At 46.7% G+C, this 16,182-nt stretch overlaps 2 protein-coding genes across 13 annotated transcripts in view; both read right to left on the bottom strand.

Moving 5' to 3' along the window:
- The window catches only part of Hps1 (HPS1 biogenesis of lysosomal organelles complex 3 subunit 1), a 29,560-nt gene extending 28,708 nt beyond the window's left edge, over positions 1 to 852 (bottom strand). For 7 of the 12 annotated variants that reach the window (XR_012449664.1, XM_074078557.1, XM_074078553.1 and 4 more), the window contains exon 1: positions 756 to 852. The gene's annotated coding sequence lies outside the window, so the exon portion shown is untranslated. The other 5 variants (XM_074078559.1, XM_074078555.1, XM_074078560.1 and 2 more) reach the window with 2 other exon arrangements.
- A 6,436-nt stretch (positions 853 to 7,288) lies between these two features.
- Hpse2 (heparanase 2 (inactive)) overlaps positions 7,289 to 16,182 on the bottom strand; it is a 663,188-nt gene continuing 654,294 nt past the window's right edge. Inside the window, exon 12 of the mRNA XM_074078564.1 lies at positions 7,289 to 10,146. Within this exon, the coding sequence (XP_073934665.1) occupies positions 9,981 to 10,146 (166 nt within the window). The 3' untranslated portion in view covers positions 7,289 to 9,980. The remainder of the gene's footprint in view (positions 10,147 to 16,182) is intronic.

Raw genomic sequence — 16,182 nt, 5'->3', positions numbered from 1 at the left:
CCCAGCTTCCCTTCTTCAAATAACAGGACAAACTAAACTTGTCCCCTGATCTTTCTTATTTCCATAAACTCCACAAAGAGTCTGAAGCTTAATAGGAAAACAAACACTGAAGGCAAGAGATCCTAGCAAAGAGGAAGGGGCTCTTGGGGGCTCAGTATCTTTAGCAACTGAACTCTGAGACTGGCTACAGCAGCAGAGGCCACAATCCTGAAAACCTGCATGCTTTTCAGTGGGCATTAAGTTTTTAACTTTTTCTTCCCCAAAGCTCACTTTGTGATTTCCGGGTTCTCCTCTAGCAAAGAGAGCTCCAGATGGCGCGGGGCCAACTTGGGAGCTCCCCAGTACCCTCTTTCACCATCTGGATCCCGGTGCTCCTCCCCTCCCCAGCAAACTGCCCCTATGGCCTGTCCTGTCTTCCAGCAGCTCGGTCCCAGGGCCCCGCCTCGGAGCCAGCCTGCTGGGGACCGTGAGGCCCGCAGAGCACGTCAGCAGCCGCGCGGCCCGAGCCCAGTGGCAACCTCCCTGTCTGTACGGCAGTCCACTTTACATAGCGGCGTTACCCCAAATCCTCAGGTCCCCCTCGAACCTCATAGCGACCAGGGAAGGAGGCCTGGCTTATGGCAACCGCCCCCGGGTAGGTGAGTCTTGGGCTTGCACCTGGGGACCCCAAGGCTTCCTTCATTCCCGGGAGGGCTGCGCCCCACAAGAGTGGGGCAAGGAAGGGCGGCGTTCACACGGCCGCGATACCCACGTACCGGATCGTAGTTCACAACATCCAGCCTGCTGCGAGCTGGCCGGATAGTTCCGGGTGGTCCACGTGACCGCGCATGTGACCGCTCCGCAAGTTCGAGCCCCGCCCCTGCCTGGCGCCGGCCGCTGCACGAGTGCCCCGGCTCTTCCTGCCACACTAGATGTGGGTCCTGCTATGCCCCGCCACCTTCCTCCTGACTGTAAAGGGGACCGAAGCCCACAGCGCCAGAGGCACCTGCTGCATTTCCCGCACTGTGCTAGGCCCTCTCACTTACCTTTGCGCCCCCCAGGGCACTCAGACCGCCCATTTTGGCCCAATTTTTACAGAAGGGGAAACTAAAGGCTCACAGTGAACTAACTTGCTTGAGGAACCAAACTAGAAACCACCCAGATTTCCTGGCTCTGGCTGGGGCCTTTTCTACCTTTGGTTTTGCCAGAACCCCAAATCTGGCTGGGGGTGAGAGCTGCCCCTTTGTGACTTCGGTCCCTGACCTCCTGGGGAGGGGACAGCCTGCAGAAGAGCCAAGTGCCCAGGGTGCCAATGCTGGAATTTCTTTACAAAGGTTCTCAATCCATTTTGGCTGTGGGGTGCACATTATAGGGCTTTTGTCTTGAACCTGTGTTTGCAACTTAAGTTTTATGTATATTTGGGAGGTTGAAAGGGTGAGGGGAGCTGATGTAGACCATGGAAGAGACTCAATTCCCAGCCAAAACACCTTTCTGTGTCTTGGTGCCACCAGGGAGCATTGAGTCCAGCCCAGCAGTAAGGGGGTGCAAGCAGATTGGGAGTCCTTTGGGGGAAAGGCAGAGACCAAGAGTGAATACCTCCATCACCTCCAGATTTGGTTCTATCAAAGAAAACATCACCCCTCCTCTCCCAGCCAGGCGGGCTTCACTACCCACCTCCCCTCCCAGCCTGCATGAGGAGGGGGCTGTAGCGGAGTCCTCCAGCTACCACTGGCTCTCTCTCTCAAGAGCTGCCTGTCTGTACACTCCTTATCCTGCTCTGTTCACTCACCATGTTTCTTTGTTACCTTGAATACTTTTTACTGTTCACTTTTTAAAATTACAGCCTTCCTAGTGAGTGTGGAGTGGTGTCTTGTGAATTTGACTTGCTTTTCCCTAATGACTAATGATACCAGTATTTCTTCATGTGATTTTTTTTTTTTGGCCATTTGTACATCTTCTTTGGTAAAGTATCTATTCAAGTCCTTTATCCATTTTTAAATTGCATTTTATTATTGGGTTGTAAGAATTCTTTATGTTCTATGAGTAAGTCTCTTAATAGATATATGACTTGTAAAAGGTTTTTTTTCCCCCCCATTATATGGCTTTTCTTCTCTCTCTTTTCTTTTCCTTCTTTTTTGGTGGTCTTGCTTGGCACTCTACTACTTGAGCCCCCTCCCCCCATTCCTTTTTGCTTTGGTTGTTTTTGAGAGCGGTCTCACGTTTATGTCCAGGACAGTCTGGACTCCAGTCTTTCTATTTATGTTTCCCACTGAGCTGGGATGACAGGTTTGAGCCTCCATGCCCAGTTTTTATTGCTTGAGATGGGGGGGCAGGGGGGCGGGTGGGTCTCTGGAACTTTTTGCAGATGATGACCTTAAACAGAGAACTTCCTGATCGCTGCTTCTCAAGCAAGGATTACTAGCCTGAGCCACCACACAAGACTTCTTCCACTTTCTTAATGGTGTCATTTGCAGCACCAAAGAGTTAAATTTTGATGTAATCCAGTATGATCTGTTTTTAGATACTTAAGAGATTTTTGTGTCAACATAAATTCCATTTTCCTTGTTGTGGTAAAATACACATATAACAAAATTTTACATCTTAACCATTTTTTTTTCCTTACAGTACTAGGGTTTGAATTCAGGGCCTCACACTTGCTAGGTAGGCTCTCTACCACTTGAGCCACTCCCACAGCCCCATTTTAACCATTTTTAAGTGTACAGTTCAGTGGTATTGAATAAACCCATAATGTGTAACCATCACCACCGTCTGTCTGTCTGCATACTCTTTTCCTCTTGTAAAATTGGAACCCTGTACCCATTAAACAATAATTCCCCATTCCCTGGCCAGGAAGCCCTGAGTTCAAAACTCAAGTACCACCAAAAATTTATTAAAATAAATTTCCCATTTCCTCCTCTCCCTAGCCCTAGGCAACCACTCTGCATCTTTCTGTGTCTGTGATCTTGACTAAGTACCTGATATAAGTGAACACACGCACTATTTGTCTTTTTGTGACTGGCTTATTTCATTATGTGTAATATCCTCAAAGTTCATTCTTGTTGCACATGTCAGAATATCTCTTTCAAAACCTAAGTCGTATTCATTGTATGTGTATATCACATTTTGTTCATCTAGTCATATTGTGAACATGGGTATACCAGTATCTCTTTGAGGCCTGTGTTACAGTGGTTGTATTTTTAGGTTTTTGAGGACCCTCCATGCCATTTTCCTCAGCAGTAGCATCATTTTACATCCCCATCAACAGTGCACAGAGGATCACATTTCTCCACATACTCAACACTCATTTTCTGTTTTCTTATTTTTACAATAGCCCTCCTAATGGGTATGAGTAGTTCTGTTTAAGATTTTATTTCATTTGGGTAAGTGTGTAGGAGTGGAATTACTGCGCTATATGGTAAGTCTCTGCTTAAATTTATACTCAGCTGTAGAACCATTTTTCAAAGTGGCTCTGCCCTCTCCCCCGGCAACACTGGGAGTTTCAGTTGCTCTGAGTCTCTGAGGCCCTGTGTCACCCATTTTACCGTTAGCTGGTCTCACTGTGCTTTTACCCATTTTCCTAATGCTTAATGACACTGACGTCTTTTCATGTGCTTATGTGTCACATGTATCTCTTCCCCAGTAACGTGTTTGAATCTTTTGCCCACTTTAAACATAGGATTCTTTCCTTTTTAAAGAATTTATGTATTTGGATACAAGATCCTTTGTCAGATATGTTTTTCTTTTTTTTTTGCCATTCTGCAGCTTTCTTTTCATTTTTATACAGTGACTTACTTTATATATAACATATAGATACAAACACGGAGGAGGAAATAGAAAAACATCTGCAGCCCAAGCAGGGATCATCTGACCTAGAACTGGACAACAGGGAGGCTCAGGTGACCTTGAGTTCACTTAATCCAAAGTCCTTATTTTACAAATGAGGACAATGAGGTCCAGAAAGGCCGAGGGACTTTTCTTCTGAGGTGGACAGGCTAGCAGGATAGCATTGCTGTGATAGTGGGGTGTACGTGCTCATTTGTTTTGGAGTTGTGGCCTCTGATTCTCCAGTGACCCTTTAATCCCCTTTGCTATTTGAGGTTTAGATAGTTTTTGACATGTCCAGTAGAGGGCGCAACATTAAGTACTAGGTGCATCCTAACAGGATAGCATTGAGTGACAGAGATGGTTTTCTGATAAAATTCAGCCAGGTAAGTAGAGGAGAGACAGGACTTAAAAGCATGTGAGAGATGGAAAAGAAAGATCTTTTCAGGACGTTAGGAATGTGCTGATAGTCCTGTGGATTTAGATATCACTACATACAAACTGTTTCTAGAAGTCACTTGATGTCAACAGACCTAGACATTGATTCATTCTTCAGCCTCCCAGCATCCATCAGTGTTGTGCTCCTATGAAATGTTGTTGTGGTTGGAAAGTGGCTACCCAGCTAAAGACTTCATTCAGACCCATAGTATAGAGGTGGACCCACGTGACTGATTTCTGGCCAATGGAATTGCATGGAAGGGATTTATTTACAGATCCAGTTTAGGCTCCTAGCTATTCCCATTGCAACCCACTCATTTTCTCTTATTGTCTCCTTGTTGCATGTTGATGCCCACAGCAGCCTTGGAGGAAAGTGTCAAAGATGGCAGAGTGTCTAGATCTAGATCCATCTAAATCCCTAAGTGATTATATGGCCCCTTCCCCATTACCACCAACTGAGCTTTATATGATTTATGAGCAAGAAATAAACTGCAATTGTGTTAAGCTGTTGAAACTCTGGGGTTTACCCATTACCTTGTTAACAGTTACCAACATAATCAAGGACATCTAGATTGAATTATAAAATTTAATTTCTCCTTAGAAGAGTTGAAGCAAAGATTGTGGGGAAAAGAGGAGGATAACACACCACAAAATCAAAGATCCTTAGCAAGTATTGATTCATCAAGCAATCAACATTAAGGTCAAGGTGTAGTGTGGACAACAGTTGCCTCCCTCTCCCCACAGAACACTCTGAGAGCAGAAAGTTAGAGTAGTCATATTGTATTATTTACAAAATATTACCTTGAAATATAAACTATCTCATGGGTCCAAATTCTCTGCAATTACCAAGTTCATGTAAATCATAATCTAATCTGTTTTCTGAAAGGAAACATTAACACCTGCAAAAATCCCCTTCTCAGAGACAAAACTTTTCCTGGGAGGTATTCCTGAATTCATTTTGCCAACTTCCAGATAAATAAAACTAAAGTTTCTTTTTGCTTCTTCCAAAAATATAATTTATTATACAACATTTACAACTTGAACCCTAGGACATTTTCCTGAACAATAATTAAAAGACATGGGCTTAATAATACTTCCTGATGTGGGCTGTGAGAAGGGCCTCTCTGCTGGCTCACGGACTGCAGACTGATTCAGTCTTATGGAACTTTATCAGCTCCTTCCAAGTGCTTCCTGCAGGGAGCTGCCGGGGCTGCTCTGGGGTATGGACGGAAGGATGCAGTTGGTTTGTTGTATTTTTACTTTCTCATTTTGGAGTGGATACTTATGAAAACTACCTCTAGGATGATGGCTTGTGGATTTGTTGTTTGGTAAGTGAAGATGAAGAGACTTCCAAATCTCTGAGTGGCCATGAAGGGGAGAGGTACTGGTTGGCGTTTCCCCTTAACTTCTAGAACCTAGAAGTACCGAAATCATCACTATGGTGGTGGGAGTGGGCCTAGATTATTCTAAAAACATAGAGAAGCAGAACAGAGGTCACTGGTGGGCCAGTGACAGCCTCAGCTGTCACAGCCCTACTTATACTCATCAGAGTTGCTAGTTGGCTTCCTCAAACCAGAAATTGTGTGGTGGGTGCAGGTATGGTGGATACTGTCAGTCAGATGAAAGGTAACACAGTGTAATCAGAAAATTTGGAATTTAATGGACCTTGGTCCATATTCCAGTTCTGCCATTCTGTTTTGTCTGGAAGGCTGTAGACAGGTTCCCTTTCTAATCTTCCCCATCTGTAATAGGGTCTAACATTCACTGCACCACTTAGAACAGCCTCGAGGATTAAATAAGATGTTTGATGAGAAGCCTGGAGGGCAGTTACACAAACATTCATGTCATTGTTATTGGAACTTAGAGAAGGCATAGTCTAAGTGCTTCAGCTGTTTGAGCCTTCTAATAAGGATAAAATTCTTCATCTTAGCATTGTTTCTGTTTGGAGTGCTTTTTGCAATCTTCTTTTAGATTCTTGTACATCCTAAGAAAAGAGTGCAAGCAATCCTAAAATTGAAGGTTTGCTCTACCTCAGTACAGCGGATTTCCCTGGACTCCCTGTTGGAGCTAGAGTGATTGGCAGAGGGCAGGCTGTGGAACCGGAGAGTAAGTTAGTGGGAAGGAGCAATCAGCAGTGTCCAGATGGGGTCAGTGGAGCTGAGGCTGGAGAGAGATGGATGTGGAGGAAGATGTGATAGATAAGTATGTATGCCCTACCTTCCCTTGCCTTCTCAGAACATACATATAGCTATTATTTTTGTTTGCTCTGTTGGTATTCCAATACATTAAAGTCCTTCCCTGTCCTGGTGGGTTGTTTTTTTTTTAATTATCACAGGGATCTACCTAGTTTGCTGTTGCTTCTGTAAAGATTAAACATTGACCTTTTATTTTCAGAAAGAAAGCCACTTTCAATGGATTTCCAAGGTGAAGCCTGCAGTCTGATCCATTCCAGACATGGGGGCCTGAGCTCATATGGGGCACACCTGCAGATGCTGGCCTGGCTGACCCCACTGCTTGCAGCTACTCAGTGGTGCTGGGAGTGGATGGAGGACCTTCAAGTAGAGCCCATTGGCGACCTCTAACCTGCCTGAGAGTGCAGGGGTCTGGGCCCACCTGCTTGGGGGTTGCCCAAATGCTTTGGGGGTGGGGGTAGGGGGAGACTGGAACTGCAGAAGGAATTGTGGCTCTGAGAGTCCAAGGCCTTAGACTCTTAATAGTCTAGTTGTGGTATGTTCCAGCCTTTCTCCAGCCAGAGATAATGCTAATATTCCACAGTGGCAGCTTTTGTCAGGGAACTAGAAGAATGGAGACTTTCTCTCCAAATAACAATGAGAATTTATTCTGAGCCTTTGTGATAAGAAATGAGAAAGAAAATCATTCCTAGAGACAAGAGGAATAGAAAACCATCTCAACAAAAGGCACAGACTTCTTATTATGTGTTATTACTCTTTCAATAAGCATCTCCACGAGCCCATTCTTTGGTTTAAAATAAAGCAGTGCTTAAGTCTCAGATGTTTTGGCTGTGTGAGGAAGGAAAACTGACCTGGATGAGCTCTTTGCTCTTTCTTCTCTGGCCAGCTGAGCCAACTGTTCCCCTTCTCTGGGTTCTGATGCTTTGTTTGTCACAGGCTGTCTTTTGGGGTGAATGTGACAGGTGAATCCCTACAAAAAGCAATCCCCACTGGTTTAGTAACTGCTTCTATCCTCCCCCCTGCACCCCCTCCCCCAAAGGGCATCAGGGAAGATTCCCTATGCTAAAATTGCTATGGGGTGTGAGGTTATAGTGGGTGTTTTGGTGTCCTTTGAGCAATGTAAATACTTCCATGAGATAGTTGTGAAGTTAGAACTGCAAGACTTCAAAGATAAATTTCAGTGCTTCCCTCTTCTCCTTTTATTAACTAAAAATAAACAAAACTTAAGCCTCTTAGGTGTAGCATTTAATACACAAAGACAAAAGAAGCAGGAATTACCTATATTCTATAAGGCTTAGTGAAGAATCAACACTTATTTACAGAAAGTGTGTTTTAAATGGAGCTCTGGAAGTTCTGACTGTGCTGAGTGAGCAGCCTTCCAGGGCGTAAAGGGGTGAGTCTGTGACTTGGGGTAGCCACTGCTCTTAGTGGTTAAGTTTGGCAGTTTCTGGATTATTCCTCAACCAGCAACCCATTCCCTTGGGCATGCTAAAGACCCTCTCCATGACTCACAGGAAAAAAAAGTGGGATGACAACAGTAACTCAATCGTGGATCTTGTATGTATGAAAAGCAAACTAGTCCAGAACCTGGCTGCCTCTGGTACTCTCAGGGTCCTACAGCTGTACCTGTGCTAGTATAGAGACAAAGCTTTGGCATCTGTACCAAGTTTGAGAAACAATCTTTTTGTTTCCTTTCTCTTTTCTGCATTTTTCCTCACCTTGGCCTGTCTACTTGTCTCTTCTTTTCCCCTCCTTCTTATCTCTGGTGATGGCACTTCTCTCTCCTGTCCTCTTATAGCTGAAGCTTCCGCAGGAGGAGCCTAGTTCCTGAAAAGGAACACCCTCTGGGAAACCTTGCTGGGAGGGGGAAACCTTGGGGGCTACTCCGCTCTCTTCAGATGCTTTCATGCTGAGCACAGCCACTGACCAGGTCTAGCCCAGCTTCGGTCTCCCTTTTTCTTGCGCTCTTTAGGACACAACTGCATGCTGCTCCTCTGTATCTAATAAGTATGCCAAACCCACCGTTCTTATACATAAAATTAGCTAGTTGGTGTTCCTCTCTCAAATTCCCAGTTCTCCAAGCTGAGAATCCTTTACCGCCTTGCCTAACTTCCTCCCATCATGCCTCTCACTTTGCAGACTTGGCCCAAATCCTCTGTCCTTGAGCATCTTCCCTGGTGGCTGTCTTCAGCAACTCTAACCCCTTTCCTCAGTTCTGTTCTTTCATAACAACAAGGTTGTGGAACCCAGCATAGTTAAGTATCTCCTCCTTTGCAAGTAAAATCATTCATGTCATTTATCCTGTGAAGAACAATCACATCACAGACAAGAAAGTCATTGCAGTTATAGCTTATTTGCAAAGACCCTCCTCCCTCTTGAATCATAGAAAGGTCCTTGTCCTGAACCTTAAATCATTCCACTCTCAGAAGATTCCCATCTACCAGTCTGTCTCCAGATTCCCCGTTGTTTCCCAGTAGGGCTAACTGAAAGCTCCGTTTTATGCTCACATAAGCTGGTCTGGGATTGGATGAACCCGGTCATCTTTAATGACAGATTGGATTTCTGCCTAATAAATGAGAGGCTCTGCTACATAGGAAGAGGCAGAAAGGTTAGATTCAAAGTGATGACCTTTGATTCACTCCTTCTTCTAAATGCTTTTGGTCAGCCTCAAGCCCTTAGTTGGTGTGTGTGTGTGTGTTTGTGTGTGTGTGTGTGTGCACTTGGTGTTTCCATGTGCTTACTCTTTGTACTACAACTCTCTTCCTTCTGGCAACATGAAGGATGATGATTGCTTTTTTGTGGTGCCTAATACATTGCTCTCCACTCAATGAATGTTGTTACCTGACTCCCATTCGAAGCCTCAGGGAATCTGGATTCACAGAGGAATAGAACCTTCTTAAAAAATCTGGAGTATGATTGTAATTCTACTTTTGAAGCACCCGCGTCCCAGAGGAATAGCTGTGATGGATGCCACTGTCAGAAACCCAGATGCACACACTCATACATCAGCCAGGAAATTACATAAACAGCTCACCCAGCAGGCCAGAGCTGACTCACCCATTTGCTCCCCTATGGGAAGAGAGGTGTCAGGAAACCCAGGGCAGCAGCAGGAAACAGACAAAGGAGAGGGAGTTAGAAGATTGGGTTCTTGCAGGTCCTCCCAGGTTTCTCTTTCCTCTTCTGTGGAGAGCAGCAACACCGGGCTAAGGTGTGGGGTTTGCAGTTACACTGCTGTGTGACCGGGACAGTGGGGAGCATGTGCTGTCAGCCTGTTTTCATGGTGCACGTAAATGGACACATACAGCTCTAGACACATACTTTTTATCCTATACAGGTACAGCTGATGTCCTACATTTTCCTTAGGGACCTACCTAGGCTAAGCTCACACTATGACATTCAGCCTCTTTGGAGAGAAAGTCTATGTTGACTCCAGCAGGATGGGGAAGCAGAGGCTGGTGCTAAGATGTCTGCAGAACAAGGGTACCATTAGGGTGGAAGAGTAGAGGGCAGTCCGGCAGGCTCGCCAGTGGCTTGTGAGTGGAGGGTGACTTATCGGTAGCGGCAGGCCAAAGCGTTGACATTCTTAACCACATAAAAGCCCATGGTGACTGGAGGGATGACCAATGTCCGGCCGGCCCGCAGGGGGCGAGGCTTCAATTCTGGGAGGGTCCCGTCGTCCACCATCACTAAGGGCTGGCCATTCAGCTGCACTGACCTACAGTGGGGGGAAAAACCAGTTTGGGGTTCATTAAAGCATTCTCCAGGTGCCAAGGCAACAAAGCCCAGCTGGCCCTGGCTTGCCTGCATCTGTCTGATGTATGCCTAGTTAGCACTTCTTGACACTGGCTCTGCCCAGGTGCTGACCTATGTGCCTTACTGTCATAGCCCAACAAACATCATGCCAGCCCTCTGAGGATTATTTTACCCTGAGTAGCTAAGTGACTTGCCCAAGGTTATACAGCCTACAGGGCCAGGATACAGGCTTTGAACCCAAAGAATCAGCTCTATAGGTGTGTAGTTTAGATCAGTAGAAAGACTGACATAGAAACTGGAAATGTTTGATGCTGTTTTTAAAAATCATAATTGCAGCTCAGCTTGACTTTTCTACCTAAAGAGTTTTCTCTTGTGGAATGATGCATAGGTTTAAGATGATTTCAGAAGTCTTTCATTTACTTGCATCTTTCATTGATTTATTTGACAGATTAGAGACCTGGCATCATGTAACCTGTCTAGGGTTATTCTGAAGAGGGGACAGAGACATATCTAACAAGTCTACTTTTTCAAATCTAACAGTGAGTTTCATATTCAATATTTAACAGATGTTTCCATTTTAGCAACATAACATAGTAGAAGTAGGTATTTCTGATCACAATTCACCCACCCTTCTTGCTTTCATTCGTTTTGTATAACTAGACATTTTCAGCCAAGAGAGGGGTAACCAAACCCATAGCAAACAGAGATAGAGGACAGAGAAACAGTTAGGCTGGATGGAAGGGAAATGTCACCTATCATTGGCCTATGGTACAGAATCCAGGTGATTTGTACTCAGATGAAAGCTGTTTTATGGGTCAGTAGAAAAGGCCAGAATCAAGCCACCCCCTGGAAATAAGGTCATGAGTCACCCTCAGAAAATTAGCATTGCATAATGATGATTGTCTTTGGGCCTTGCCCAACCTCCAAGTTGATAACATTACAATGATGTAATTTGAGGTGTAAGGAGAGTAAAATGTCATAGATTGATAAAGAGGCCTTTGTTTTGTATTCCTTCTGTGCTATGAATGATTGACAGGTTTAGAGAGAGATAATCAGACCTATACTCAATAGAGCAGTGAATTCCCAGAGATAAGTGTGTTGTAAATTGTTCCCAACGGAGAGCTAGTCAGAGAAGAGCTCCACATGGATGTTTGGGCTGGGTCCAGATCTGACAGGCTAGAGGTAGCAGCCCTCCTCTTGCTGGAATGATTGAGGAATGAATGAGCAAGCAGGAGACTTCCTGGATGAGTACACAGGCTTGCCTCTGGAAGTGTGGGGGGTGGGAGAATTGACCTCATCAAATATTCAAGGAACTTTTGCTTCCAAATGTCAGGAAGCTTTTGCTGTTTCGTTGTGAGGATAGCCTGCTTATTGGAGCGGGAGACAGGGGGAAGAGAGGAGTTTAGTTGCGAGAAAAGCCCCAGGCAGGTTGTGTCTTCATAGTGTATTTTTCATTATGTTGCTTCAGATGATGTGAGTCTCCAAAAACCAAACATAAGCACGATCAAATAGAAGTTCAAGAATACTAATTAACCTTTCCAAAACATACTTGAATTTGTATCATTCCTCTGCTTGCAAACCTTCAAGCAGAATTAGGAGCAAGGGATAGGTAATGTCCTTTTGACTCAGATGGCCCTGAACTCTTTGGGTTCTGGGGAGTGCAAAACAAAGCATGATAATCAATCCTTTAAAAATTTATGCTAACAACAAATAGCTATTTTGGAACAGGCCCCACTCTGATTTTCTCATTGGTTGGTTAAAAAGCTAATTGGAGTGTCAGTGGAGCCAGAGTAAAGTCAAGACCCTGGGCTGAAACCTCTAATTCCAGGAGCCAGGTCACTAACTTCCTAGGTGCTTTGGCAAATCCCTTAACCTCACTGCCCTACAGCTTTTGCATCTGTAAGAATGTTACATAGGCTACATGTAATGAAATGAGCCAAAAAAATATGAAAGTGCTTTGCAAGCTTTAAGAGCCAGGTAAGCAAGAGACAATGTTTTTGTCATTCTTTTCATTGTGTGGACAGATACACTTTGGGTCCTTATCATATTTGACTGCTCTGTGGAACTGATGCTTTTCATGGCTCCCTTCTGAAAACCTCTCCTCTTGGCTCTCGTGACCATTTTTCTCTTCAGGTTTGCCTCCATTCTGGATGTGGTTTTTCTACCTGTGTCTCAGATGCAGGGATTCCCATGTTTGTCCTTGGATTCTCCTTACTATTGAAAGGAATAGGAGGTCTCAGCGGGCCCCAACCCCCTTGTTGGAGAAACCAGTACCAAACATCCCATGTAGATAAGATAAGCAACGCGGCAGGGCTCAGTTAGGGCATATAGAATGTGGGGAATGTGAGTGGGGGTACATGCAAGATGTGAAGTACGTGCAAGATGTGAGGTACGCGCAAGATGTGCTCTGCCTGCTTGCCCAATGTTGATAACGAAAATATGCATGCCACCGCAGTCTATATAAGATTTCCCCTAAAGAGGCTCAGGGTCGTGTTTTCCTAACCGGTCCTGCGTGTCCGTGTGGGAGCTCGACCCTGGCTAGCCAGCCCAATAAACTCTGCTTTGTTGATTGCATTCTCGCCTGGCTCTCTGTCTCTCGGGGGAATAGGATTCCGGGTCCTAACATTTGGAGGTCCCACCGAGATTTCATTTTCTCGAGAGACAGAACCTGCCTGCGAGAAAGCAGGGGCGATCCCAAGTCCTAGGCGTTGGGAGGGGATCCCAGACCCTCATTTGGAGGAACTTGAGTGTTCCATTTGGGCTGCGGCGGGGATTCGGCCAATCCCCAGGGAGATTCATTCTGGGAATCTCGCAAGGAGGACCACAGGGTCCTATTGGGAGAGGCTTTCCTCTCATTTGGGCTCGAGCATTTTAGGAACCCTGGCGCCAGGTGAAGAACTAATTGAGCTAGTCGACCGACCACCCGTCAAGTGGACGCCTTTCGGCCTGATATCCCAGTTGGACGGTGAGGAGGTTGAATGGGGTGCGCACCAGTGTGAGAGAAGGACCGGTCCGAGCGAGTGCTGGAGAGTGTTGTGTGTGTGTGGAATTATTGTTGCCTTTACCCTTTTTGTTCTATCTCTCTTGGTGTTTGAGTCTCCTTCCACAATGGGACAGGGACAAACAACCCCAAAGTCTCTGATCCTTTCTCACTTTCCAGAAGTTAAAGAAAGGGCCTTAAATGCGGGTCTGGTCATCAAGAAAGGTAAGTTCGACACCTTTTGTTCTGCAGAGTGGCCCACCTTTGGAGTCGGGTGGCCCATTCAAGGTTCCCTCTCCCTAGACCTGATCACTAAGGTTAAAGCAGTCATTTTTCAGCCAGACAATCGAGGCCATCCAGACCAAGTTCCTTACATTTTGGTTTGGGAGGATCTGGTGAGGAACCCTCCCCCTTGGTTAACAGTTTTTCTGACCCACCCCTCCAGTTCGGCCCCCGGGGCTAAAACCCCAGTCACGCCCGCCTTGGTCATAAAGGAGGAGGAAAAACTTCCTCTTCCCACCTTGACCGGTCCTCAAATTAGGGCATCTCCTTCACCATCTCCGGTCTTACCAGAGAGTTCCCCCCTTTACCCATCCCTCGCAGGGGCAGAGGAAGATCGGCCGCCTCCATACGTGACTCCCCCTGGCCAAGCCAGTGCCCCGGAGGAGGAAATTTCCTCATCCTCCTCAACAGGACTGGCAGCAGGAGGAGGAATGGGTCGAAGACTTCGCCCCCGAGGGATCCAGGAAAGGGAGGGGGAAGACGGGCCCCCCTCATCAACACAGGGGGAGGAAACTGTCCCTACACTTCCAGTCCGGATGGTGGGCCAAGGGGGACTGGGAGGAGGGCAACAGTTTCAGTACTGGCCCTTCTCCTCCAGTGATCTATATAACTGGAGGACGCAGAACCCGCCCTTTTCTGAAGACCCCAAGTGTCTCATAGATCTCCTGGAGTCCATCATGCATACACACCGTCCCACTTGGGATGACTGTCATCAGCTGCTCAATACTCTTTTTACGACGGAGGAACGAGAGTGCATCCTCAACGAAGCGAGGAAGAACGTCTTGGGGGATAATGGGAGACCCACAACTCTCCAACCGGCCATAGACGAGGCTTTTCCCCTACGCCGCCCTAATTGGGATTTCGGGACCGCAGAAGGTAGGGAGCGTCTTCGGATCTACCGCCAGACTCTTAAGGCCGGTCTCCGAGCGGCCGCCAGAAGGCCCACCAATTTTGCAAAAGTGAAAGCAGTCGTTCAAAGGGAAAACGAAAGCCCAGCCGGTTTCTTAGAGCGCCTCTATGAGGCATACCGTCAGTACACCCCTATTGACCCTGAGGCGGACCTCCACCGGTCTGCTGTGGTACTCTCATTCATTAATCAGGCAGCTCCAGACATTAGGAGAAAACTCAATAAACAGGAAAACTTAGGGGAGATGACTATAAGGGAAATGCTGCAGGTAGCAGAAAAGGTCTTTACCGCTAGGGAAACTCCAGAAGAAAGGGAGGAAAGACAGAGAAAGGAAGACAGGGAGGCCCAGGAGAAATTGAGAAAGGAGGACCGGGAGTTCCAGGCTAAGGAAAACCGAAAGCAACAGAGAGAAATGGCTCGTATTTTCCTAGCGGGTGTCCGGGACCAACCCAGGGGAGGGGGCCACGCCAGGACCCCGGATAAGGAACACTGTTTTTACTGTAAGGAAACGGGGCATTGGAAGAGAGAATGTCCTAAGTTAAAGGGAAGAAGAGGGTTTGGAAGGAGACCGGGGGAAAACAGGGAAAGGGAACGAGCAGTAGAGCAGGCCAGAGTCCTCCTAGCCGGAGAAGAGGACTGAAGGAGACGGGGCTCAGACCCCCTCCCCGAGTCCTGGGTAACAATGCATGTGGAGGGGAAGCCGATGGGGTTCATGGTGGATACCGGCGCCCAATATTCGGTTTTAAACAAGGCACATGGACCTTTGAACAAGGCACGAACAAGTGTTGTTCAGGGGGCCACCGGTACGCAGTTATGTACATGGACTACCAAAAGAAAGGTGAACTTAGGAAAACACCAGGTCACACACTCCTTCTTGGTCGTCCCTGAGAGCCCCGCTCCCCTGCTCGGACGGGACCTACTCACCAAAATAGGGGCCCATATCCATTTTGAACCAGATGGAATAATTGTGACTGATCGAGAAGGGAGCCCGATTCATGTCTTGTCCCTATCATTGGCTGACGAGCATCGTCTGTTTGAGAGTCAACAGGAACCAGGAGGGGACATGACTCATTGGGTAAAAAGATTTCCCACGGCCTGGGCGGAGACTGCGGGAACCGGCCTCGCCAAACACCTCCCGCCCGTAGTTATACAATTGAAGGCTTCTGCTCTCCCCATTCGGGTGAAACAGTATCCTATGCCTGAGGAGGCCCGAAGAGGCATAGCCCCTCATATCCACAGGCTAATAAAGGAAGGAGTACTGCGACCTTGTTAGTCCGCCTGGAATACTCCTCTGCTCCCCGTCCGAAAGCCGGGAAGCGGGGACTATAGGCCTGTGCAAGACCTACGAAAGGTAAACGAGTGGACGGAGGACATTCATCCCACCGTTCCGAATCCCTATACCTTGCTCAGCCACCTACCCCCCTCGCAAGTATGGTATACAACCCTTGATTTGAAAGATGCTTTCTTCAGCATTCCATTGTCAGAAATTAGTCAGCCGCTATTTGCTTTCGAATGGCAAGAAGATGGGGGCCAATCCGGACAGCTCACTTGGACCAGACTGCCGCAAGGATTTAAAAACTCTCCCACCCTGTTTAATGAGGCCCTGAGCCAGGACCTGGAACCTTTTCGTCGGAGCCACCCACGAGTCACTCTATTACAGTATGTTGATGACTTACTGTTAGCGGCAGAAACCCGAGAGGAGTGCATCAAGGCTACTGAACACCTGCTAACGGAATTAGGTGAGCTGGGGTATCGGGCAAGTGCCAAGAAAACTCACATCTGTAAAAGGTCAGTGACATATTTGGGTTATCGGATTGCAGATGGGGCAA

This window comes from Castor canadensis, chromosome 7 (assembly GCF_047511655.1).
Source record: "Castor canadensis chromosome 7, mCasCan1.hap1v2, whole genome shotgun sequence".
In the NCBI taxonomy this organism is placed as follows: Eukaryota; Metazoa; Chordata; class Mammalia; order Rodentia; family Castoridae; genus Castor; species Castor canadensis.
The sequence above is the reverse complement of the archived record's forward strand: the minus strand, read 5'-3'. Positions and strand labels throughout refer to the sequence as shown.